Source organism: Hetaerina americana, unplaced genomic scaffold, assembly GCF_022747635.1.
Source record: "Hetaerina americana unplaced genomic scaffold, ioHetAmer1.1.p SCAF_6, whole genome shotgun sequence".
Taxonomy (NCBI): domain Eukaryota; kingdom Metazoa; phylum Arthropoda; class Insecta; order Odonata; family Calopterygidae; genus Hetaerina; species Hetaerina americana.
In genome coordinates this window covers 81,225,630-81,253,469 of record NW_027287205.1, presented here as the reverse complement: position 1 = coordinate 81,253,469, position 27,840 = coordinate 81,225,630, and the positions used below count along the sequence as shown (strand labels likewise).

General features: G+C 37.3%; 2 protein-coding genes across 2 annotated transcripts in view; one reads left to right on the top strand and one right to left on the bottom strand.

The window, feature by feature from the left end:
* Window positions 1–3,728: 3,728 nt before the first annotated feature.
* Window positions 3,729–15,258, bottom strand: LOC139695475 (uncharacterized). The gene is made up of 6 exons (XM_071594261.1): window positions 15,121–15,258; window positions 11,806–11,970; window positions 10,492–10,854; window positions 6,733–6,981; window positions 3,879–3,998; window positions 3,729–3,782 (listed from the first exon to the last, which is right to left on the bottom strand). The coding sequence occupies exons 1-6, from the start codon at window positions 15,256–15,258 to the stop codon at window positions 3,729–3,731; spliced, it is 1,089 nt and encodes a 362-aa protein (XP_071450362.1).
* Window positions 15,259–26,915: 11,657 nt separating this feature from the next.
* The window catches only part of LOC139695474 (calpain-A-like), a 91,319-nt gene continuing 90,394 nt past the window's right edge, over window positions 26,916–27,840 (top strand). The window contains exon 1 of the mRNA XM_071594260.1: window positions 26,916–26,951. Within this exon, the coding sequence (XP_071450361.1) occupies window positions 26,916–26,951 (36 nt within the window). The remainder of the gene's footprint in view (window positions 26,952–27,840) is intronic.

The window sequence follows — 27,840 nt, the reverse complement described above, 5'->3', positions numbered from 1 at the left end:
TCAAGCTGTATCCGTCGAAATAAACAATTTATAAAATCAGTCCTGTCTTTTTTGATCACACATTGTAAGGAGGGTTTGGAATCGGTTCAAATTTCAGGGTTTGCAGAGCCTCTCCAGTTGCGCGCGAGGTGTGGGAACGAGCGTTGTCATGTTGCAAGATTCTTGGCGCCATGCTGCCCTTTTAAAATGACAAAATCGACGTCAGAGGTGTTTTAGAGTCTATATAAGTATACTGAAAAGAGTTTGAGAAGAGAGTTAGAGAAGAGAGTTTACAATGTTTATTATCTGTGGCAGTGATCAGACGCGTGTTTCATCAACAATTATGGCTTTTCCAGGAGTCCTTTTTCAGCAGTTAAAAATTCGATAACAGCACGCTGTTTAACTTGCGTTGACATTGCACTAGAACACGTCTCCATACTCCCACTTCTCAAAATACACCAGATGAATGTAACGACCTAAAAACTGTGCATGCATGTTGAGGGGGGATGTTACTTCCACATGCCACCAGAAGTTCTTCTGAAGGTCATTCTGTTTGTGGTCTACAAGCATGTGTGCATTAGTTTTCAGCCCAACATCTTACATAGGACAGACAGGGAGATCCCACATAAAAAGTGATGATGAACTTAAATGTAGCAATACAAAGGCCAATTTGAACCAATCGCACTTCGTCAAAAACCTGTGGGAAATAGACCACCTCAGTGACTTATGCAACGATAGCAGTTGAGGTAGTGACTTCCTAGGATAGCCTAAGGGACCATCGGCTCCCATAACTATCAGCTTATGAAAGATAAGTGAAAGTTAGAAGAATTACATGTGGATCATCTGGTCCACAGGAGAAGCTCCAGCCAGACAACAACTTCACAGCAGCTGCGATCAATCCAGGAATTACACTCACTTCAGCTGACATCTCCTTGGAGGAATATGACTCTCATTTCTGTGTGAACCTGCTCAGACTGTTGTTCCAGAAGCAGCTGGAATTGTTGGAGCTGAGAGTGGTGGAATGGTCACAGAGTATAATCAACACCAAATTACTCCAAGGGCTTTGTATGCATGCTAAAATGAACTAATCACTTAAAACTTGCATTTCCAATTACTTCAAGGACTTTGAGCAATTTTAGGTGTAAAATTCATACTTCTGTTATTTCAAAAATTATATTTCTGAGCATTTTTAAATATGAATTTGTTTCATGTTAAATGAGTGTATGCATATTTGGATTCTGTTAGTATTGTTTGTATTATGCTGTTGGTATGTACTTTCACATGTTTGCATGACTGTTTGAAATGTTTATTTCAGTAGTCAATTATCTTTTGTTCTAGTGGGGCCATTTTCAAGGATGCCACAGCAGTTAGTAGCATGTGCTCTGAAATGACGGATAAGTCTCTGGAATGAAAAGCGATTGGCAATATGGGTAATGCAGTTTTTAATGTTAACTGATTTCTTACACTACCTGACCCACAACAAAATAGCAATGAGTTTTGATAAGTAAATATTCAAACCCTTTTCCTGAATTTCGTTATCATTATTATTACTATCTATGGGTGCAAAATTTTCTAGCACATATGGTATAAGACGTTGCAGGGAAGACAATTGAAACAAGAAAGCACCTACAGATTAATACTGCCATGTAAGTTGATCATTAGTTCTCATTTGCTGAAATAATAAGAAGTTAATATTTTTTATAAAAGTTTTATATTTATTTTTGATTTCATCATTTATCAATTAAAAGAAAGAGTCACTAAAAATTATGAGCTAAACTTTCACCAAGGACTGCTACAGCATGCATGCAAGTGTTTCATGCAGTAAAAATAGATATACAAACATAAGAATGTAAATAACAAGCTTTACAATAATTATAAAACACTATTAATTATGATAATGATTCGATGCATCCAGGAAGGACATTAATTTCTTATGTGTTCTTGAACCTGGTCTTCCTATCTCTAACATCAAGATTGTAACATTTTTTGAAGGACTTATACCATGATGCTGATGCTGAGAATTCATAAAGACCCTCATTTACAGCTATTCTCCTTGCACATTTTTTTATGATACAACTCTTCAGATCCACACCACAGGCTGACATTTCACAACAAAGATCATACACAGCTTCATTTAACTCCTTGCAGCAGTAACGCGTTATGTAACAGTTAGTAAGAGTAATTCCCTGTAAATAAATTGTGGTGGTAAATAAATTGAAGAAATACTGTCCAGATTGAGTGCTTAAATTAATATCACAAACGGACCAATGGCAAAGCATTATATGTGTAACAATCTGTTTTTTTTTTCTTAACTGAATTATGATTATGGACAGTTAATTGCCTTGAAATTGAATGTACCTAGTATTTATTTTTGAAAATAAAATGTCAACTTATGTTTGGAAAAAAATATAAGTGAAGAAAGGTCATGATGATGTTGGTGTTATAGGATATTTACAACGTATTCAGACTTATCTTCGGATATAGTCTATGGCAAAGTAATATATTTTCATTATTTGCCATGGAAAAGTGTTGTCAATAATATTATGTTATTTTCAGAGTATAATCATGAAAACCAGGAAAAGAGGTATCTTCTTAATTCTGGCCAAAAAGAATTCATTAGAGAGACACCCAAAAAGAAAACCATGTAAAAAGAGGAAAATTATTTCAAAAAATAATAAAATGGGCACTTAATTTATTGGAGCTATTCACAAAAGGCCATAACTTAAGATCTTTCTGCAGAGATGAGATAGGGGCTGAGGAACCTAATGGGTCCACTTGGTAAAGGACATATAAGGCAATGGTTTGATGGTTACCTAGTAAGTGATTTGACCATTGAAGAAATAAAAGGTAGAAATAGTGAAGAGGTAAAAACATGAAAACAGTGGAAGCGCCTAAGGATATACAACAGTAATAATGAAAAAAACACAAGATTCATCAAAATACACACAGCATTCTTAATTTTTCTTTTTAATTTCTTTTGGTTAATGATTTGCTCTCCCCCTTGACATTATATATACACATATGTGTTGCACATAATCCCAAAATTTTAAAACATTTCCCTTTAGTTTTTGGCATTCATTGATTAGTTGGTTATATTAAACTGCTTGGGTAAATTGATGCCAATTTTCTTGCACAAGCATACTTTTCAACTGGAAATCATTCAAATGATGACTGACATACAAGTACTTCAAGAGAGGAAAATATAAAAAAGTTCTAGTTCACTTTGGATAAAATGAATTATATATGAGTGCATATTTTATTTAAAAAATATATTTGCAAAATAATGAAGGCTTAATTTTTTAGTGGTTAAATATCAACAAAATACTATTTAGGCACAAGTACCTGACTATATGCTGGCAACTTTAATTCGTCACTTCTTTGAACCATCTCATAACGTTTGATGAAGGAATGGAGCCAACCATCTGAACCAGAGAAGTGACTAAGTCCATACTCAGTAGCAACATTTAATGCTGTTCCCTTTATAACATCCGTAGTAAGCTTAACGTCAGTTTTTTGCATTTCAAGCAATTTCACATAGATAACCTTATTGATATCAATACTGCTACTCGTTATCTCATTTGGATTTTGTTCTCCATGGGCATTCTGGAAATAATTTGTTAATTATTTCATCCTTTTAATTGCAATTGCAGAAATCTCAAAAAAAAACAATAATGCACAATCAACACATGTAAATGTAATTTGGGACAGGTCACAAGTATGGGTAATGTAAAAGGTTGCTTGGTAATCAGTTACTTCAATTCATTTGCCAACAGGCAAATTGTCAAATATGACTGTTGGCAAAACTGTAATCAAATATGCTTGCTATACTTCATATTAATTTTGTATAAGAATTGTTTACATACTTTCAAAAGTATTCCAAGTAAAATCTGAGGACTCACCAACGAGTTAGAACCATAAGCTCTGGTGCCATGGTTTATTGATTCCATCTGAGGTGCTTCTTCCAACTTATTGAAGTCAAATCCACCAAGTCCTACATCCTCATTTTTTACTTGGAGCTCCTAAAACAAAAGGTACTTAAGGATACAAAACTATTTCTCATGACTTCCTCTGATAAAATAATTGGTTGAGTATATTATGACAATTTCATCACAGTGTAGAACTTATGCCAGTATTTATTCATGTGCAGCAGCATTACTGTAAAGGCATTCCCTAATTGACGCACAATGCTAGATTTAGAATCTGATTTCTTGAATCAAATTCAATATGATTCCAAGAAGTGCACTTGCATGGTATAAATTGAGATCCAAAAACTGCGCAACAATGCTATCAGTATCAACAAGTGGAATGGTGTTTTTTACGATCAGTTCTAGGACATAGAAGAAATGATTAATCAAAAAATGAGTTTTTATGCATATTTAATTCACTAATTTCATATAACTTAGGCAAATGTGTTAATGACTAATAAAAGAAACAGCTATAAATAGATACACCATGATACATGAGAAAATCAAGTTACAGACAACAAACAATCTCCTTAAGCTAATATATATATATATATATATATATATATATATATATATATATATATATATATATATATATATATATATATAATTTAATATATATATATATATAATTTAATATATGTATATATATATATATATATATATATATATATATATATATATATATATATATATATATATATATATATACAAGTATTAAAAAGATGAATCTTGTTAATTATCAAAACCCATTGAGAAGAAGAAAAGCCTTTTAATTTTCCGCAATAGGAGACTATCGTGAATCTAATCATGTAAGTATTAAAAGAATCCTTAAGACAAAGAAGAAATGCATTTTTCTATTCAGATTCAAATATCTCATGATATTACTCCCATTTCGACCTACAGTGATTATCTTTCTATTTCTTGCTCTATATTCTTCTTGCTTGAGTCTGCATGTTTCAAATCAAGGGTTGATACAGGACCTTGAATACAAATTGCTTATTGGAAAATTACATCACACTTAAATATATTCCATTGCTATCTGGAATTGCTACCTAATAGCATACAGGTATGAGCATCGATAGTAGATGCATTGAAATATCAAAAAACCTTAGAAACCAAGACTAAATTATTCCATTCAGTTCTAATAGTGGTCTTGTGAAAATAAACGATGGGCGCATTTCATATATGGTCATATGCATGAGAGATGAAGTCCTGAAGTTTCTTTGTGCTCATGTACATTAAATAAATAATGTAGGTTAATCAAATAGTTTCAGAATTAACAGAAGAAAACTGTACAACCCACTACTTCACCTTTCAATATCTAGAATATTTGCTCTCTATGCTTAACAACAACTTAGGTTGCACTTTCTGGAGTTTAAAAATCAGGAGATCCTCAACTGATATTATAAATTTTGGGAGCAGGCTATATTTCACTGCCCGCAAGAATTAATCAAAAGTTAAATTTATGCATTAAGGTTGAATTATTGTTTGAGAACGTTTGTAAAGCATCAAAATCAACACAGTAAGATAGTTTGCCTAAAAATTCCCAGACATTTTTAACATAAGGTTTTTATTAAAATTTAAAAAAACTGCAGAAGATGCAGCAATGGTAACTTTTAATGCAGTCATCTGTTAATGCGGATTACAATGCAACATATTCTGTAGCTTTCACCAACTATCCTTAGGACCTACGCTTTTTCAAGAAAATAAAAATTTATAATTTTTCATAGTATCTACAAATATATTTCATTAATATTGTTTCACACATTCCATATCTTGAAAATTAGCTCTTTGAGCCATTTACTTAAAGCAAGAAAATCGGTAAAGTATTTATAAGAGAATAAAGAAAGGTTGAAATAGAAAATAATAAAGATACAATCAAAAATTAATGCTTTCACCTTAAATATCTGGGAATGAAAAGTGGCCTGATTTTAATATTTAAAATACTTCATGGCAATGTGCATTCTTCTGAAATTCTAACACAAATTAGCTTCACTGGGCCAAGTCAGCAAACTCTTAATTATGACCCTTTCAGCCCAGCTTCCACTTGAACAACATTGCAATGATTTGCATCTGTAAAGAACTACTAGTTTAAATTCTGATCGGAGTTCACATATGCTCCCGGGAAGCTCTGCGTATTGATTACACGGTTCCTAAATCTCCACTTAACCATATTATAATCAAACTGGTACCTTACTGAGTTACCTGACATTTTCCATGCATACCTATGCCTTTTGTGGTGCTTAAACAAAGTGATAAATAACCAATGTCTCCTGCAGAATTCAATTGTTTCCTCCCTCCAGTCATTCCTCGTGCCTAAACTGTAGCCTCCCACCGCATAACCATCTTTTCCTTTACCTATTGTCGCACTCCAATCCCCCATCACTATCAAACATTTCCCTGTAGGAACACAAGTGATTATGTCCTCCAACTGATTGTGTATCTTATTGACTACCTCCTCCTTATGGCTGCTTGGTAGGATGTAGTATACCTGAACAAAGACCAAGTTCTGCCTTTATCTTTACTAGTAATGTTGTATTTGTTACTTACTCTAAACTTTCTCAATGTTGTATTTCTACCACTCTACTAATGTCTGTTTTAGATACTACAGTTCACTGAAATTTACTTTTGTCATTTTACTTCAGAACTACTCTGTATTTGTTACTATGTGTCACTGTAAATTTCAGTATTATTAGAAATGCATAATACATAAAACAACGAACAAATAAAAACAATATGAAACCACATATTTGAAAGTTAGGTACAATATAATGGTTTTTTTTACCACTGTGTGGAGTTCTCCGGGGTTCCAGTGATGATCTTCTCCCATTGCTTCATTCACAACTTTATTTGTTACATTGATTTCCTCCGTAATTCCAGTCTTTAGGAAGTACTCCGGTGCAAGTTTCAACTCAATAGTATCTTCATCTTCCAATGGGGGAGTCTCAGAAATATCTTTGCAGCCACTATCTCCTGGCGAGTTATTATTTCTGACATATTTCATGCTCCTTCCATTTAACTCTTTCATTCTATCCTTCAAAAAGGAGGGAATAGGAATACTTAAAATATTCTCATTTAAATACCACTCACCCTTTAATACAACAGAGAATACATTAAACTAATGGCATGAATGATAGCTTCATGGAAGTGGAACATTCCCATTTTACCTACCTGCTGAATTGCTAATTAATTGACCAAGTTGTACTAGGTATACATTCATAATATGAGGGTCATTTGAAAAGTTCTCGGAATGGAATAGAAATAGATGACTTACCTCAATGAAACTATTTTATTTCTCAACGTAAACTCTCTGTACACTAATGCATTTGGTTCAGCAATGTTCCAACTTCTTGATCCCATCTCAAAAATTAGATTCCTTTTGGCCTGCAAAATACCTATCTACTTCGGTTGCTAGTTCCCTGTTTGAAGAGAATTTCTATCCAATGAGGAAAATTTTGAGCTTGAAGAAGAGATGGCAATCTGATGAAGCCAAATAAGGCAGCTGTGGCAACAGTTTGTATCTCAGTTCATATATTTTTGTCATGGCAACAACCAGTGTGCAGGCATGCATTGTCTTGATGAAAGATGACTTTCTTTCTTGCCAAACCTCTAAGCTACCCATCTAGCAGATGATATTCTCATATCCAATTCCACTGTTAAAATGTAATGTGCCCGTTGAGATGACATTCCTACAGCTTCAGTGATTTCTTGCACTTCCAGTCGGTGATCCTCCATAACCATTTTATGCTCTTTTGCAATAATTTCTGGAGTTGTGGCATATTTTGCCCAACCATTACATGGATCATCATCTAAGCTGTCCAGACTAATTTAACTCGTTGGTTCACTTGGCAACAAATGAAGGAGCAGAGTCCCCCCCAAAGTGCTCTGAAAGTTGGCATGAATTTCTTTTGCTTTCATACCTTTCTTTATGAAGTATTTAATTACTGTTCAACTATCAATTTTTTCAATCTTCACAACTTACTACACAAGAACAATAACAGAGATGCTTCCACACCACAGATCTCTTCCCAGCGCACTGATGCATTAGCTATTTATTCATAACGGATTACCTATTATTACGTGGGAAACTCATTGCACTAGCACTCACATCTGGTGATTCCGAGAACCATGAAAATTACCATCGTATTAGGAAATTATTGCAACCATGTAAGCAAAGTAGCTCATGATAATTAATTTGGATGAATTTTGCCTCAATTAGAGATCATTCCAGGTTATCCTAGGAACACATTAAAACAGGTGAAATGAGTTTCACAATAGTGTCCATCTCTTTTAAACCCAGCAACAAGAAAGCTTGGGATCAAATGACTAACTTAAGTTAGGCAAAAAGTACTCCAATTCAGATGTAAAAGTCATAACAATAATAAAACATTATTTTAATAGTAGAAAGCAAGTTTCATACCATGATTAACAGCAATATTCCAAAGTAAATTATAAAACTACAAAAAGCATAAAAAATCCTATAACACTTCCACAATTATGATTAAATCCTTCATAAGACAAAGAAGTGAAACAATAAGTCAGCATGCAATTAAATACTGATAATGAAATAGTGAAAATTTCATAATCCCATGAATACTAAAAATGATGTTAATTTTCCCAGCAGATTAATATAAAGAAATGCAAAATTCAAAAATTTGACATTCTTTTGGAGATCTCATTAATATTGAGAGGAAGTCTGAAAATATGGCAATCAAAGGGGAAAGCATAAACAGCTTGTGGCACGGTATAAATATGCATGAAATTCTTACTGAAGTGAAGGTAAGTGATTGGATAATGTCTAATCTCTGATTGGAAATGCACCATTAATGACCTGCACTAAGCATCACCAACACAAAGGAATAATTGGAGATGGATGATGGGAAAGAGTGGAATACAGTGTGGCTGATGGGCTGGACAGGTTAATATTAGAATGGAAGCAAGGTTTGTGGAGGGGAACTGTGCTAGTGGAAGATAAGAACAAGAGATGACAGAAGAGACAACTATCTACCCTGCCAGCACTACCATTCAACACATATATGCTGAGAGTGCACTGAAATATGACAAATTATGAGGAAAGGAGGTGGAATAAGGAAAATAAAATTAAGCAAGAAGGCATGCTACTATCAGAGATAATACTGTTTTGAAGCTTGGGGCAAATATTTTATTCTTGTTGCTTGTGTTTTGTTTGATTGTGGTTTGTGACTTTTTGGGAATACTTGTTAAATGAAGGTCTTTTTAGGGACTAGTCTGAAACCGCAGGACAGGTACCTAATTAGGGATCAGATAGTTCCTAGTTAGGTACTTGTCTCCATCCATCCCTGCAGAATATACATGGTTTGAATAAAAAGTATCAGGAAACATTTCCGAAAAATAATTTATTTCAGATATTGCTAAAATGCCTCAAATTCTTCAAGGTCCATCCCTTGCGCACCGACACATTTTTGCCAGGGCATTTTCCACAACTTGAAGGCTCCCTGGTTGGTGGATTCCGGAAGGTCCTTATGGGTAAGCATGCAAACTTCCTTGATGGCACTTAGTAGGGTCCTATGGTGCTGTCCTTAAAGGGAGGATTTCACTTTTGGGAATAGGAAATAGTCTGCTGGTGCCATATGGGGACAGTAAGAGGGTTGAGAATCATTGTGATGCCATAGCATAAGGTTTTCGCCAACAGACACTCGACTCTGCTCTTGGGTGTCTGCCAAGACCTTCATGACAAGAATAGTCCAGATCTTTCGTACCGCCAAATTTTCAGTGATATTGGTGTGCACTGAAACCTTATCAATGCCAATACAATCTGCATTCATGTGCATACTTAACCAATGGTCTGAATTCAGCATTTCATACGCACCTCATGGAAAAATTGTTACTGATACTTTTTATACAAACCTTGTACATTTGCCCTTCGTGAAATTTTAACAAAAAGTTAAAGCCATAATAGTTTTCATATACCTTTGGGACTAACCCAAGTTATTTATGGATTAAGGGTAAATAGAACACCTAGCACATTATTGTGAAGGGTTCACCTAGGATGCAATAGGTCTGGGTCTAGGTTATTCTAAGACCAATTTTGGGTTGATTTTTAGAAAATGAGTGCTATGGTGCCATGTTTTGTTTGATTTCTTAGTTTGCTTGAGACAACCTCTTCAAACAACCCCATGCTCAAGAATGCTAGCAGTGATTGCTATGATAAGCTTCTCTCATGAAAAGAAATGCAACCAAGCATGAACCATTTGAATTGTTTTACCCCCACTCTGGCATCAATCTGGTGATCTGAGATGACTCCTTAAGAAGTTTGCAACCTTGTAGGATTTCTGTGATACATTGCTATGCACATAATTGATTCAAAATGTAGAGCACACGGCAATATTTGAGTTTGATCTATCAATCTAAGCAGTGCACCCTCTTAGCAGTGGAGCATGACTCTAAATATGCCCAAAGAGCCAGTTACTAAGATAATTGAAATTGATACTGGTAATGCAAAGCCACCTATATCGATAACTAAACTTGACTTATATTATTTACATGGAAGCACACAAAAACTTACAGAGATAGAAGCTGCAGTGCGGACATATGTGTCCTTCAATTCAAAGAATCTAAAATGTTCTTTTTTTTCATCAATGGTTGAACTCCTCTGAATTGTATTTGAATGCATTGGAGGTTGAGATGTTTCCACTCTATTGGTTTTTAGGTTTTTCTTCCAGGTCTTTCCATCACTAACGACTGATGAATTACTGGAGTTACCCAATTTTTCTTTCATATTCTCCTCACATACTAATGGATTAAGATTTTTGCCACTTTCATCATCTGTAATGCAACTTTTGACATCATCTACTGAGGGTTTCATTGGTTTTGATTTCTTCTCGGGAGCATTATCGTAGCTCTGCTCATTGTTTACCACAGGAATAGCCTAGAATTAAAGCAATAATAAGAGTGATTAGGAGAATTATAAATAAAAAGAATAAAAAATAAATAAATTCTTAGAAAATACTTGTGATTCCTTTTCAAAATCTATTATAGCATAAAACCATGAGCATAGTAATCAACTCGAAGGTTGATTTGGTAGAGTTCACCCCGTACTAAGCCCAACGGCGTAAGAAATTCACACATCAGCAGGGCAATAAGGGGGGTCAATTCCTTCCCCTGTGCCAATTATGGTATCCCAGGAAGAGCTAAAACCCAAAAGATCACACAGTTTGGATGGACCTGAGAGTGGCCAGAGAGACTAGCCCAGGAATTGAAGTCGGGCCCTTAGGTCAGTAGTCCAACGTTGTACCCCTGGACTACTGCAGCCTACTACTACTGATTATGGTTTTCAGATGGATTCACAAGAGAATCGCTCTATGATAAAAAACTGACCTTAAGTACCTGTCATGACCCTCAAAACAATAATTCCACTGACCAGGCATCACAGATCATGCATCTATTTGTAGGGAATTGTTGAGTAATGCCTAAAAACAGGTTTCTAAGAATAAATTAAGCACCTTGAACTAGAAGGACTGTTACTTTATCATTGTAAATAGTAGTGCTGGCATTAGGCACTTTGCCTTCTGAGTAAAAATCATGATCTGATGTCTCCTATGAACTTGATGATGAATGCTAAGCATTATTTCCATATGAACATTCTTGGCTGAAGAAATAAGGCTATATTTTTGGAGCCTTAAGCAATTGCCTACTTCACCCACCCCAGGCATCAGTCCAATGAATGGGTGGCCACTTCCCACCATCAAAACTATATATTGTTTCTTAAATGGTGCCAAAGAGTTTGCATACTGCAATTCTAACTTAAGGTTTATCATGTGGATGAACATTATTACTGTAACAGTTACACAATTATTAAAGAAAAGATTCTAATGCTTACTGTCTGTTCCCAGGGGCCATCTCTACTGTTTGGGGCTGAAACATCAATCAGTTCATTCAAGTAACCGTTGATTCTTGAGCAGGAAATTCTAAATTCATTAATAAATGCTTGGATTTTGTAGCAATTAGAGCAGATGACACGAGGAAGCCGCACATCATTGACAATCTTAAAAAAAAACAAAAAAGCATACATATGAATCAGAGAGAAATGTCTTCTACAATAACTAAATATATTAAGCTACATGAAGAACATAGTACATACAATATAATTTAATTCAATACTACTCCATATGCCAGAAAATATTGGAACAGAGACATTTTTGTATAATGATTTTGAAGTCATTTCTGTTTTCCAAATAATCACATTTTAAATTAATTTTTTTAGCAACACGTTGTAATCTTCTGCTTTTTAAAGCACCCTTAATGCATTCAGCATTTTAATCATTACTGGTTAAGGTAGGATTTGGATGGACACAAGCTACCAAAGAGTCAGTGACGATTCCCTTGTCTCCCCTCAGAAAACACAACCCAACATCCTACTCTACAAGAAGCCCCTCTTCAACTCAATACATTTCCTTCCTTCATTACATCCAACATCCCTACTCTAACCCTGCTCCTTCCTTGTTTGCCTAGCATTCTCCCCAATTTAAAAGGAAAATAAATATTTATATGACCAATCATACACCTATCATCTTAAAATTTGATTTAGGTAACTTCTTGGATCATTTGCATTTTTCACATTTTTTAGTACTATGCAAGCCACCGCTTGGGTGTTTGGCTGGGAGTGAATTCACACCAGACTAATTTTGAGCAGGATATTTTTACCCCTACCTTGGTCAGACTGATTACTCTGATCCCTTATCGTACGTGGAAAAAAATGAAATCTTAAATTTATCTGTTCTACACTTAATTTCTCTAATTTTATTGACATGATCACACAATCAATGTTTCCTTCCTACTGATGTGAATATCATTCAGGAGCTGATTGATATTACCCCAAAAAAAATACTTGGAGAGGAAACATTAATTTAGGAGAAATATAAATTACAGATTGAGGTTTGATGTGGTGGAACTGTTCCATAAGAACAGAGACAAAGACTTCCACAATTACATTACATCATTTAGTGGAAAATTGCATTAGTCTCCATCTCTTTACTTTAAATTTTTTAGGGGAATCAAATTGACCTGCAGACACTCTCATGTAAAAAAAACGGCAGAAAATAAAATGAATAGATAAAAAAATAAAAGAAATAACATTAACTACCCGAAAATATTGCAGACAGATAAAAGGTAAGAAATTAAAAAGAATTTTCCATATAACTCATTGGAAGAATAATATAAAATGAAAGAAGTTTACTGGGCATTGAGAACATAATATTTCAAACTATGATGACCCTGATGATGAAATGAGATATATTATGCTAAAAGAAGACAATAGTAAGATCAAGGAAGAGCATGAAAGAAAGAAGGGATGATATTGAGAAGTACAACTGACAGTAGAAGAGAAAAAAATATAAGGGTCTAGACAATAAAAAAGGGGTAGATGAATTGAGTAACCCTCGAGACGTAATGGATTTGTTTGGGAGACAATTGGAAGTCAGAGAAAGAAAAGAGAGAAGAGCTTAAAAAGCAGTAATTTCTGGGGCAGTAATGTTTACCAACAAAGAAGAATGGAGTTTTTCAGTGTACCATCTATCGATTTCAAGTCCATAAAACAATATTTGTAAAGTGATATTCAATATACTACCCATAACCAATCGTAGGGAAGTATTAGATACATAACGATTATTTCATAAGTGACAAATTTGGTGATATTTCTACCAGAACTGTTTTTTTTGGAAGTATCTCGGTCTACATAACCCAGCGAGAGGGGCTATGGAAGAGGAGGACCAATTAGGCATCACTTAGTATAATAGCAAAATTTCCACAGTATGGAATTAGTATAAAACATGCGTCGTTATGATTTTTATTGTGTCAAACCAATGTTGCAGAATAAAGCAATTTACAGAGGAAACTGATTTGGTGGTCTCCAGGCATACAAATGCTAGGGTCCATTTCTCAAAGCTGCAAGCGAGTTCACATGGTCTGGACGCTGCGTAAACGGAAACAATCAATGGCAATGAATGGTGCAGCACTCATTACATGCCCAATTGCACTGTTTGCGTATTTATTATTATTATTTTATTATTTAAGTATTACGTTGCCATTAGGCGATTTTCCTGGTGGCAACGGTCAAGTTTGGTTAATGATCACTCTTACAACGAAAAATACACACAGACACGCACTATAAAAACAGATAAGAGACAAAATACTATATTCTTACATAAAATGACACTTCCATATCACATACAAACAAACTTCCACATCACGTACAAAATGCCGTCCTCATCACATACAAACAATATTTCAATAACTACAATGAAGTTTATCACCCAGTGGCTGCTTTACACTTGTTCTTAAAACTTCTAAAATTGTATGGGAAGGGTTCAAACAAACCTCCAGGCAGCTGGTTCCAATCAATAATAGTTCTATTTAAAAAAGAGTATTTTTTCTTATTTGTTTTTTGCGTTCTTATTTATATTTTGAAGCTATGGTTGTTTTTTCCCTTAAAGTTAGGCTTTTCTATCTCTTTCCATAAATCTTCCCACACTTCGTCATTTTTAACAATTCTACGCATCGCGCCTAACCTACTCCTTTTTCTTCCATTTTTCAAACTCTCCCATTTCAGTATATCTAACATTTCTGTGACATCTGTTCTTTTGTGCCTTCCGAGTACACATCTTGCTGCCTTTCTTTGAGCTTTTTCTATCTTTTTAATATGTTAATATTTGAAAATTTTATTTTATAGTTAAGACTGTTATCATAAGACTAGTCAATTGGCTGTCAGCTTTCAGAAACGGACCTCTAATAGAATACGTGTAAAGTTTTCACACGAAACTTACAGCGGATTATACTTAATATTCTAAACAAAATTCTCGAGAGAGTGTAAGTTAAGAGGTGGCTTCCTCGATGCTGAATATAAAAGAGCGGAATTGCGACTGGGGGCACAAATTCCTCCAGGCGTTGGTTTGATTCACTAAACCATTGCTTCAACCACTTCGAAATAATTTAAACGCGACTCCAATGATTGAAGTCGTGGGTTGCGAATACCAAGTTAGAGTTAGCAACGATTGGCAATGCATTTCCTTTTACATTGTTTAAATTACATTTGATTCAACACAGTTAGCACTTGCGACAATGTTACCACCAGGTTTATTCAATTAAAAAAATCGCTTGCCGCCAAATTTTCCCCGCAAAACTTTCACAATGGACTTACTTTAAAGTTTAAAATAGGTTCCAACTGATCCACTAAGTTTGCCAATCCTTTTATCGAAGGGGCAAAGAGATCGAAAAAATCTCCTTCCCTGTGAAGGCACAACCTGCATATTTTCTCGCTCATGACGCTCCCAGGCATTGAGAAGCATTGCCACTTCCGGAGAATTCATATGAACTGGGAGCGAAACGGAAGTTATCTAAATAAGGCCTTGAGTCGTGATGATAATTCTACGACAGTTGCACATATGGCAAGTTCACCCTTTTTTTAGAGCTTGCTCCAGGCCCTCTGCAAGAGGGTTCCCCAACTAAGAGAAGCACAAACCTCGCCCCTCAGGAATGTGTAGCGTCTTCCAAGGAGCGATCTGAACTGACCTGTATCCTTTCGAGCAGCATCTTGGCCGCGTGAATTCCGTGGGCGAGCCACAGTTTCGTTTTCAGGCAAGGAGGCTCAAAGTGATGAAATATGATAAGATATTCCTCAAGTTTTTGGAATCCGCTGGAGAAGAGAAGGCCGAAAAAATAAATTGCTCTCCGAATCCCCGCAATTCTTGTCTCTGATAGAAAATAAATGCTCGGACGGAGATGTCCGCATGATACATAAAATGTCAATGGACATTATGTGTAATTTCCTCCACCTATGCTGCACAACTATTAGTCACTGCCGAAGTGAAAATGAGTGTGTTGTGACAGTATCGTGATGTCGGTGCTGTCACTGGGCCAAAACTTGAAACACAAGTGCTACACGAAGTTTTTGTATCGCAGCACAATCCGCGTCCACAACGCAATGGCAATTGTCAGTATCAGTAACTAATACGTTAATACTTGCCCATTATGACAGTAAAAATTCTTAAACCTGACGCCACAAATAACGACGACTTCTGTTTTAGTTCTGCGTACTTTATAAGTCCCTTGATTGAATCCAACGCCTTTTATTTTCCTCCCTCTACGTTGTTTTTCCACAATTATTCTCTCTATTACCGCTTTCAGCATCCCATTCAGTATCTTCTGCACTGCTCTACCTACCCTGCTTTCATCGATTTTCTCACAACAAACAACCTCCTCCGTTTCATTGCGATTTACGGGTTAATGAGTGTTAAAAGTACGAGATAAGTAAAGGAAGTTAGAATTGAGGATGTATCGAGTGGTTGCCAAATTCGTGCCTCGCCTGATGACTGCGGACCAGAAACAACAGCGAGTACAAGTTTGTCAGGAACTTTTTGATTGAGCTGAAGAGGATGAAAAGTCGTTCAACATCATAACAGGCATTGAGTCAAAGGAAGGAGGACAAACAGGCGGTAGAGGAAATCATGGACGATGGTAAAGAGCTAAGTACTATCGAAGAAAAATGGGAAAGTTTCAAGAAAGGGTTGTCTAAAGCCGCAAAAGACACTATTGGAACCGTTAACGATAAAAGGACTAGGAAACCATGGATCACGGATGAGATGATTACAAAGATGGATGAGAGGAGAAAATGGAAGAATGTAAATACAGAGTTAGGTAAAATGAAGTACAAAGATTTAAACAATAAATTGAGGCGGGCAACAAATAAAGCAAAAGAAGCAAGGTGGAAGACGCAGTGCGAGGATATGGAACGTCTGCAGAGGAAGGGCGAAATCGGTGCTATTTACAGCAAAGTTAAATCTTTATCGGGAAGTAAGAAAGGAAGATCAATGCTAACAGTTAGAGATAGGTCGGGTAAGGTAATAGTTGACGCAGGAAAGATACAAGAGAGATGGAAGGAGTATATAGAAGAACTGTATAGTAAAGAACTTTGACCAACAAATTTAGACATAGAAAAGGAACATGACGTAGAGGAAGATAGCTTATGTCCAGGCATACTAGACGATGAGATAGGAAGGGCATTAAGGGAGATGAAACTAAATAAGGCCCTGGGGGTGGATAACATTCCTGCGGAACTACTGAAAGGTTTAGGCAAATGTGGGAGGAAGAGGCTACATGGGCTGATTCGTAGTATCTATGAGGAAGGAATCTGGCCGGAAGATTTTGTGAAATCAGTTTTAGTTCCTATTCCGAAAAAGGTAAAGGCTACATCATGTGAGGACTACAGGACAATAAGTTTGATATCCCACGCAGCTAAAGTTGTTCTCAGGATCATAAACAAAAGGATAGAGAGTAGGGCAAATGATTACTTAGGGGATGATCAGTTTGGGTTTAGGAAGGGGAGAGGTACGCGTTATGCCATTGCAGTAATGAGATTATTAATCGAGAGGAATATAGTGCACAACCAGGAGGTATTTGACTGTTTCGTAGATTTCGAAAAAGCGTTTGATAGAGTGAATTGGGAAAAACTAATGATTATATTGCAGAAAATAGGGATAGATTGAAGGGAAAGGAGGCTAATCCACAACCTGTACATGTCTCAGACTGCTCAGGTGCGAGTGGGGAACGGGGAGTCAGGATGGGCAGTGTTAGGAAGGGGTGTAAGGCAGGGTTGCCCATTATCACCGTTGCTGTTCAACCTGTATGCAGAGGAAATGATCAAAGAGGCATGGGAAGAACTAGAGGTAGGAATGAAAGTGGGCGGGGAATTCGTAAAATCAGTTAGGTTTGCTGATGACCAAGCTTTAGTTTGTTAGTCAGCCAAGGGGCTGCAAGCATTGCTGAGTGAATTGGAAATTCAGTGCGACAGGTATGGGATGAGAATCAACATTAATAAAACAAAGGTTATGCGATTTTCTAGAAAGAAAAAGGGCAAGCTTAACATTAAAATAGGAGGGCAAAAACTAGAGCAGGTAGAACAGTTTACGTATCTCGGTAGTGTTTTGGACCAACACGGTCAAAGTAGTAGGGACGTAAGGAGAAGAATTGCGCTAGGCAAAGAGGCTTTCACGAGGAGGAGGGAGTTGATGACGGGGACTTTGAGTGAGGATGTTAAGAAAAGACTCGTAAAAACTTTGATATGGAGCGTAGCTAATTACGGCGCGGAAACGTGGTCATTGAAGCAGGAGGATAGACGTAGACTGGAGGCTTTTGAAATGTGGGTGCGGAGAAGAATGGAGAAGGTGAAATGGACAGAGAAGAAAACAAACGAGGAAGTACTTGGTATGGTGGGCGGAGAGAGGGGTTTGTTGGGGGAAATCCTATGGAGGCAGGAAAAGTGGATGCAGGATGTACTGACCGGCAGTGGGATGTTGAAGACTGTAATAGAGGGGAGAATGTTAGGCAAACGCGGAAAAGGAAGGAACAGGATAGGGATGTTGGACGGGATGAAGGGAGGTAGAAAGTACTCAGAATGAATAACTGGTTGAAGCACTTTTCCACTTGATAAATTTTTTTATATTTACGACCGGGTTTCGATGTATTACATCATCATCAGGTAACCAACTGAAATTGTGTTCAAGCTTATATACATTCCGGAAGGGGTGGAGAGGGCGTGGTAGGAAACGAGGGGGGGGAGAGGAGGGGAGGGGAAAGGGAAAGATAAGGGAGACAGTTACAAGAAATAGCGGAAACAGCGTATTGACCTTGTTAAAAAACACACAGAGTATATATAGTCTTTAGGGTTCGAAGTGGTCCTATTGGGTGGATGGCGGCAGTCTCCAATAAACCATCGGTGGCCGGGATGAAACCAGTAGACGGGCTGGGTTTGGAGGCCAAGGATAGGCGCTTCTGGAAGAGTGGTGGTGGAATACCCCCACTTAACTCACACACTCGGGGGGGGGGGGGAGGAGAAAGCACTCAAGGAAGGGGGCGGTTGTGTGTCACGCGTGGTCAAAGTTTACTGACGAAAGTTGATGGAAAGGAGGGGGGAGGACGAAGTGAATTGCATGTCATTGGGAAGAGGGGTTTTCTTCTTAACTCGTTGGACAATTTCTAATTGTTCCAACGCGTCTAATTTTCTGCATTTATTTGACGCATGCAGCACTTTTAATTTAAATTCACAGGTGTGGTTAGTCTCGAGTAAGTGTTTGGCGATCATTGATGTGGTGTTACCTAAAATCGTGCACTTCTCGTGTTCTTTGATTCGGCTGGAGAAATTCCTACCCGTTTGGCCCACATACATGGGACCACACTCGCACTGTATGGCATACACACCACTCTTCCTTGTATTGTCGATGGTATCCTTGTATTTACAGAGGAGTTTCTATATGTTGAAGGGGGTGTAAAAAGAGACTCTAAATAACTCCTTCGGGAGTGCATTCGCTAGATGGTATGATGAGTTGTTGATGAAGGGGCTTTTGCACCATTTTCGGGTTTCCGTGGCCCGTACCATTTGTAGGGAGGTTGTTATGTTATTGGCAAGCGTGGTCCTTTTCTTCCAGAGTAAGGAGTTGATCAAAACCTCCTTGTAGCCATTGTTGACGGGGATGCGTTTAATTATATTTAGTTCGTGGTCAAAATGTGCTTTAGGCATGGGGATTTTGATCAACCTATTTATCATGGAGTGGAAGCTGGCTAGTTTATGGGAAACGGGGTGGCATGAATCTGCGGGAATCACCACGTCAGTATAAAAGGGTTTCCTGTAGATCCCAAACACGTGTTTACTCTCTCGAAAATCGATGGTCATGTCAAGGAAATTTATTCTCCCATTGACTCCTGGCTCCATGGTGAACTTTAAAGAATTATGCACTGTGTTTAGGTATTGAAAGAATTTTTTCAATTGTTTATTGCTCCCTGTCCAACAGCATAGGATGTCATCGACATTTCTGAACCAATATCGAATATTGTCCAAAGGTTTTTCATTAGAATAAAAATTTTTTTCTTCTAATCTATCCATGAAAATTTCGGCCAAAAGTGGGGAGAGTGGTGAGCCCATGGCTAATCCTTCCTTTTGCTTGTAATACCCTCCATTGAACAAAAAATAGTTTTGGGCAACACAAAGTTGGAGTAGCTTACATATCTCGGTGTTAATCGAGCCATCTACATTAGCATTGGAAAGGATGTCGTGGGCGTAAGATAATGCCTCTTGTTTCGGGATGGAGGGGAAAAGATTTTGGACATCAAATGAAACTAACTTGGCGTTCGGGGGTAGGGTAACGTTTTGGAGCTGTTCCACTAAGGAAAGCGAATTTTTTATACTGAATTTTGGTTTAAAATCAGAGAGTTGGCGAAAGACTGAATTTAGAGTAAAGGGTAATTTATGCGCCGGTGCACTCATACTGACTACCACAGGTCTGATTGGTACGTCTTGTTTGTGAAGTTTGGGTAAACCGTATGATCTTGGGGGTAGTGGGTTAACCAGGTAGAATTTTTCTTTTTCACTAAACACTTTGACGGATGAAGTTATGGCATTTTTACAAGCTTTTGGTATGCTGCAGTGGGGTCTTTCTTCAAAATTTCGAAATTGTTGGAAGAAATGAAGGCTTGGCACTTACTAATGTAATTTTCTTTATCCAGAATAACTATGCTGTTTCCCTTATCTGCTTTGATGTGAGATGCTCCTGTTCTATTCTCTAATAGAAGAGGAGCAACTCACCATCGCTGAGGGTACGAGAGCAGGTATGCCGACGGCCAATTGCATTTGGCAAGAGGAAAGGAAGAAAGCTTATTCCAGGAAGCGCCAGATAACTCGTATAATACGGCAACCACCACGCGCAGAGATAACATTTTCAAGGTCTTTGCGGACTTCAAAACACCTTTAGACACCTTTAACGGTTAGAAAGGCGTGAGAAAAACTGGGGAAAGGAATGGAAACCGATCAGGTTTTCGGATGTTTTGCCACTCAACTAAGAGGTTGCAAGCATTTCTGAGCGCATTGGAAAGTCAGTGTGATAGGTATGGGAGAAAAGGCTCGCCAAAACTTTGTTATGGAGCGAGGTTTTGTACGGTGCGGAAACATCGTCAATGAAGCAGTATGATAGGCGTAGATTGGAGGCTTTTGAAATGTGGATTTGGAGAAGGATGAAGAAGGTTAAGTGAAGAGAAAGGAAAACAAATGAGGAGGTGCTGGGTATGGAGGGGGGGGGGAAAGGGAATCGTTGGAAAAAACTCGAATGAGACAGGAAGGATGGATACAGAGCAATCTGATTGGCGATAGGATGCGGAAGACTGTAATAGAGGGGAGAATGGTAGGAAAACAAGGAAAGGGTAAAAAAAAGGATGGGATGTTGGGCAGAATGAAGGAAGGAAGGAAGTGCAGAGAGATGGGGCTGGTTGTAGATTAGGATGTCGGGCCATGTTTCGTGGGAGGGACAAGGGAATAATGGAAAGCGTTTGGGGCTGAATTAAAAGTCCTGAATCCACAAGAATTTATGCATGCGCATTATATAAGCCACCGGATGACAAAGAAAATCCAATGCTAGGATTAGATCAGCGAATCAAAGGTTTCGTATCCCCACACAATGATCGCGACGTTAAAATCGGTGGAGATTTTAATGTCACATTTATTGATTGGAGCGCATAGAGTTTTAAAAACGGGGTGTAAAGACAAAGATACCTGCAAATCGTTATTGAATTCTTTTACGTTGAACTCTTTGCTACAACTTGCCACATCACCAACTACGGGCGATAACATTCTTGATTTGTTAGCATCTAACATAACCGAAAGAGTCTTAACTGTGGAAACTATCAAAGGAATTAGTGACCACAGGGCAGTATATGATAAGTTTTCGCTACATGAGATCAGAAATAAGGAGCCAAAAAGGAAAATTTCCCTGTTTAAAGAAGGAGACTACAATGTAATAAAGTGCGTGCTAAAGAATTGAAATGCAAGTTTTAAGAAAGATATTAATCACCGAAATATTGAGGATACGTGGAACTACACGCAGTCAGCAATTTTATTTCCAGTAAAATCATAAAAGATAACACGGCACCACATAACGGCAACATACGAGGGTCATCCGGAAAGTAGTACCCGTTCGTGCCGCATGAAGTGCTGACGATGCGAGTAGCCGCTGGACGAGGTCAGATAGCTTCAGTGGCTTGTCTGCCTTCTCTGAGCCAAGTTGCGTGACGCTAGCATTGCCTGTGTTGTTTCTGTGATTGTTTACAATGTTTAAAAAAATTGAGAACGCCGCCAGTTGTGAAGTGAGGGCAGTGATTAAATTCCTCAATGCAAGAAACGTTCGCCCATGTGATATTCATCGCCAATTAAAGGAGGTGTATGGAGACAATGTAATGGACGAGTCGTCTGTTCGGCGGTGGTGTCGCAACTTCAACATGGGGAGGGGGAACACACACGACGATGAGCGTTCGGAGAGACCGTCTGTCATTACAGACCAACTGGTGAGCTCAGTTGACGAATTCGTGAGGAACGATCGGCGCGTCACAATTGATGACATCTGTGAGCATTTTCCCAATGTTTCTCGAACAATTGTTCATGAAATTGTTAAACACCATCTGCATTATGCAAAAATTTGTGCAAGATGGGTCCCTCGCGTATCTCAATGAGCTGGCGGCGAAGGACTATGCAGCAGGAATACAGAAACTTGTCACACGTTATGACAAATGCCTTAATTTGCTTGGAGATTATGTTGAGAAGTAGTTTAAAGTATCCTCTTTCAAATAAAATTTTTTATGTTTGTTAATATTTACTTTTGTGTCTTTATTTCACGAACGGGTACTACTTTCCGGATGACCCTCGTATAACGCAAAAGTAAGAAAAGCATTGCGACGTCAAAGGTTATGTCACGCCAAGATGAAAAATATTAGGGAAGATATCTCTAGCGACGAAAAGAATGAGGTAATTTATGATTATAAGATATCTAGGGCGAATGCCAAGAATGAATAATTTCGGAAAGCGTTCAGAGTATTCAAACGGAAAAGGGTAGCGGGAAATTTGAAAGGGAATCCGAAAGTTCAGGGGTATAAGTCAACTGTTAATTCACTTAAAAGTGATAAAGTCGAAAGAGTGACCAGCAGTTTGGAAAAGGCTAACTTACTAAATTCTTTCTTTCAAAGCGTCTTCACCAAAATCTCATTGAAATTTTATCTAGGAAGTCGCTGGTAGATCACAAGATTCCTAAAGATTGGAAAACGGCTGACGTAACACCAATATTCAAAAACGAAGACAGGGAGGAACCGACATTACCCAATTACAGATCCATTCCCCCTCACATCCATTTCGTGCAAAGTTATGGAACATGCAGTGGCTAGTTCGATCGTGATACACCTCGATAATCAGAAGTTATTAATTAAAAATCAGCACGGATTCCGAAAGGGTAGATCCTATGAAACACAACTTGCGCTTTTGGTTCATGATATTCTTATTTCGGATGATAGCAATCTTCCAGTGGACGCAATTTTTTTAGATTTTAAGAAATCCTTCGACATAGTAAAATACTCACAAAGCTAGAAGCATATGGCATAGATAAAAATATCCTGGGTTGGATTAAAGACTTTTTGAATGGTCGGGTTCAAAGAGTAGTGATGATAGATGGAGTTAGCTCAAATGCAGTAGAAGTTACTTCAGGAGTTCCCCAGGAAGTGTTATCGGACCTCTTTTATTCCTAATTTACGTCAATGATATTGACTCCGTAATAACTAGTAAGATACGTTTAATAGCCAACGATGCAATGATTTACCGTGATATCCGTAAACCAGAGGACAGAGTAGTTTTATCAGGTGACCTTATTGCTATACAACGCTGGAGAGACACTTGGCAATAAGAGTTAAACTTAAAAAATTGTGTATAAATTTTAAGGATAAATTTTAGGAAAAATATAAATTCCCTCCCGAACACCTACGGCATTGGGAACGACGAAATAGAATGTGTAGACTCAATTCAATACTTTGGCGCCACCCTTACTCACGATCTCTCCTAGGTGAAACACAAACGGGGAATATGTTGACAAAAAAGTAGGATTTATTGGAAGAGTACTTGGTAAATGTGATGAAAAGTCAAAGAGAAACGTTATGTGTCGTTGGTTAGGCCTCATTTAGAATATGCTGCAAGTATATGGGATTCTCACGAAGTTGGATTAATTGCAGAATTGGATCGCGTGCAGCGTATAGGAGCTACATATGTGAAACATTGTTTTGTGAAAAGTAGTAGCGTATCCAAAAAATTAAGAGCGGCTTGGCTGGGAATCACTCACGAAACGAAGACTAAATTACATACTAAATCTCTTGCTTAAATTGGAAGGTCTCTGTAGTAGTAATGTCAAAAATGTATTATTAGCCCCATCGATGTACGGTAGGAGAGATCATGCTAACAAAATTAGAGAAATTAAGGGTAGAACAAAGAGATTTAAGATGTAATTTATTTTCACGAACGATAAGGAATCTGAATAACATTTTCCGCCCGCAGCAGGTGTCAGTTTCCTTGTCTAAATTAGTCTGTGTCTCCTGTTACAAAACCTAGCGGCGGCTTGGAGGGTGCTAAAATATCTAGAAAAATATTGTTGTTGCACTGGTGAAAGCCTATGTAAATGAAAACCTACCTTAAAGGGTAGAATACCAATAATAAAAGTATTGGCTTCGATTTTTCCAGTCAATCCCTCAGCCGGTCTACGCACAGAAAATATTTTATTGTCTTATACTCAATTATATTAGTAAGATCTGGTGCTTTCCCGGCGTATTTGCTTCATGAAGTTTTCTCGGGTCTTCCACTGGGTCAGGGGTTCCATATTGGCCTGATTAATTATGTTAATTACACTGAATTTACACTGAACACTGATAATTTTTTTATTTGGAAACTCCATCACCAATGTGAAGCTCTTAAATTAGTGACATTTATAAAACGTGTGAGTTCCCTTCGGTGGATGGAAAGAAGGAAAAAGGCATGAAAATTCTATTTTAACAAAAGAGTTTTTATATTAACCCCTCGCATTAGTTTAATGCAAAATCAGATGAACTCGAGGAAGACTATAACAGAGTATTTTGGATCAGATTAAGAGGAAGTTATGGAGTAGGTTACTCAAAATATTTAATTTAAGTCCTTTGTGTTCGTATCGTCAATTTTCACGGAAGTGCACAATCCCGATTTAAATGTACCTTATCAATATCATAAGTTTCAGAGAGAGCCTTCGTTACCGATGAGGTTTTTGCACGGTCCTTGAAAACCAGAAAAAACACGCTTGATAGATTCTTTCTAAAAAATTAACAAATCTTGTTTTTTATTAGTACTTAACTTACTCAGATCATTGAGATTTATGAATCATTTGAATCGTCCGGATTGTCCCTTCCCTCAGCCCTCCCTCTTACTTTTTTATCCAACATTGTCTCTTCCCTGAAAGCTTAACTCCTTAAACGTTTCGCTCGCGGTATCTCCTCCCCACATTTTTCACACCTTCGAATTTCTCCGAACACCACATTCTTCTCATCCCACGCCTTATCTAATCTATCACCACGTCTTCCTCTCTAACCAATTTATTTTTCCCATCCTTCTCCGCACCCTCGTCTCAAAAACCTCCAATCCACAGGGCGAACATCTTCAGTCGCCCAGGTTTCTTAAACCAAGCTAAGAACCACATTTGATCCCCGGCTGACTTTTTCTTCGAGTTCCTCATCTGAGTCTTGGTAATCAGTTCTCTCCTGCTTTTGAACGCTTATCCCTCTAAATCAACGATCCACACCCAAATGTTCTTCTTTCTATAACCGTTGTCGTTCACTAATACAACCCAATTACGCAAAAAAATGTGCACATGGCTGAGCAAGAAAACTCTTTTGAGGTTATAACGTCTTTTATCAGCTCGTTGATATCAGGACATGGCCTTGAAAACATGAATCAGCTTTTTCAGCAATCTGTAAATAAATGTTATCATGTGGGTAATAGCATCGGGAATTATAAGTGTCGGTTATCGAAACTGGAGTGCAGATACTTCCTCAGTTGTATCCGGCTGCATAAGATAAATTCAGCCACGGATCTAAGGTGAAGTCACGGAAAGCTGCTGCTGGCACCGACAATTACAGGTATTTGAGTGACTATTCTTTTCAAAAATCTTTACAATATTCGTAGCTAGTTTTTTAATTCTTCACGCTTAAATCATATGCTCTGCTATATTATGATTCCTTTCCTTGATTAGAGCATATGGTATTTTCGCGACAAATTTACTTTTGACGATAAACTTCGAGAATACCTTCGAGAGACTCCGATATAACACAATGCGCTCTTAATAAAAAACTTAATTAAAATTCACCATCAAATTTGCCAGTTTTTCATTGAAACGAAGATTTGGAGACAGTGATGGGGTCAAAACAAAAGTAGCAGACAGTTCAACTACAGATATTTATCAGATAGATGCTATATATTACGGGTAGCTTGGAAGTTTAAATTCATAGGAAAAAGTAATAAGGCATCCATCATCTGACAGAAAGTTCACAAGGTAAAAGATTTAAAAATTTTTGAATTATTGAGAGAACTATACACAACTGACATGGATCAAAGTCCAACTAGATAAACCTTTTTCTAGACTTTTGCATCAAACCAATATTATTTTTTTATTATACCCAACTGATGTTTCCACAGGTGAATGGTCTATTTGCTTCATATAGATACAGAGGAATATTTAAAATTACAAAAGTGAATCTTCGCTGTAGTGTCAGTAACTATGCCTGAAAACTGACGCAAACGCCCGGGTAGCTAGGCAGGTGCGCCTGTCTGTTAGCCAATAGGTCACCGGTTCGACCATCTTGAGCATGGTCACAATGCTAACCTCAATTGGTTCGTTTCTTGAGATACCCAATTTCAAGCCATGGGCGGTTTATCAGGGGTGGACAAACAAACAAACGGAGGCTAAAAGAAAAATTATATCGTTTCAATCGTTTAGTATATGCTCACAATATTAGACTCCTACCGAAGTGAGTTTTTCTTCATTTCACTTTCCAGCCACTTTATTCATCTTCCCGCAGGAACACATCTTACAAGATAATTAGCAGGACCAGAGCTCCGTAGACATGCCAACTGATGACAGCAAGTCTTACGTTTACAAGGTAAGTTGTGAAACCACGAAACTCAGATGGGATTCCTAAGAAAGAAAACGTCGATTTCATTCTAAGAGATTGTACCAATAGAGACATGTTCAAAATCAAATTAAATTAGCACATAATTACCTGAAAATTACATTCATCCGTTATACAAATAATTAAGTGTTATGCTTGCTGCGATATCAGCTCACTGGCATTTATTTTTTGATCGATAAAAACATTCAAATGTGTAGTAAAAGCTCCCCCTTCTCAATTTTGGAGCCCAGATAATAGTTACTGTCTCACATAGCAGTAAAACTACTCGTATCCTCTGACTGGTAGGAAAATATATTGAGATTAATTTCAGGCAATAATAAATCACACAACTTTGCATAGAATAAAAACATGCCGGTGAAATATTATTAATTATAAAATAAAACAACTGAAAAGAACTTAAGTAATAAAAGTAAATTACTAAAAGGTATAAGTCAGTCAAGGTTTGTAGTTAGCAAAGAAGCATTTAAAGAATCCATGTTTTGAGTATAAATCTAGTTGCCTACTGAATTCAATGCTTCTAAACTATGATTTTATTTGTTATATGTTAATGGTTGTGTGTATATATATATATATATATATATATATATATATATATATATATATATATATATATATATACATATACACACACACATTCCTTGAGCGTAGACGCACTTTTTTCAGCCGCTTTTCCACGACTAGAAGGCTCCCTTGTAGTTGGATTCCGGAACGCCCTTAAGGGTACGCGAGGAAGTTTCTTCGGCGGCACTTAGTATGTCCCATGGTGGTGTCCTTCGAGGAAGTAGGAAATAGGAAATAGTCTGCTGGTAACAAATCGGGACTGTTAGCGGGTTGCGGAATCGTCGCGATGTCATTTTTC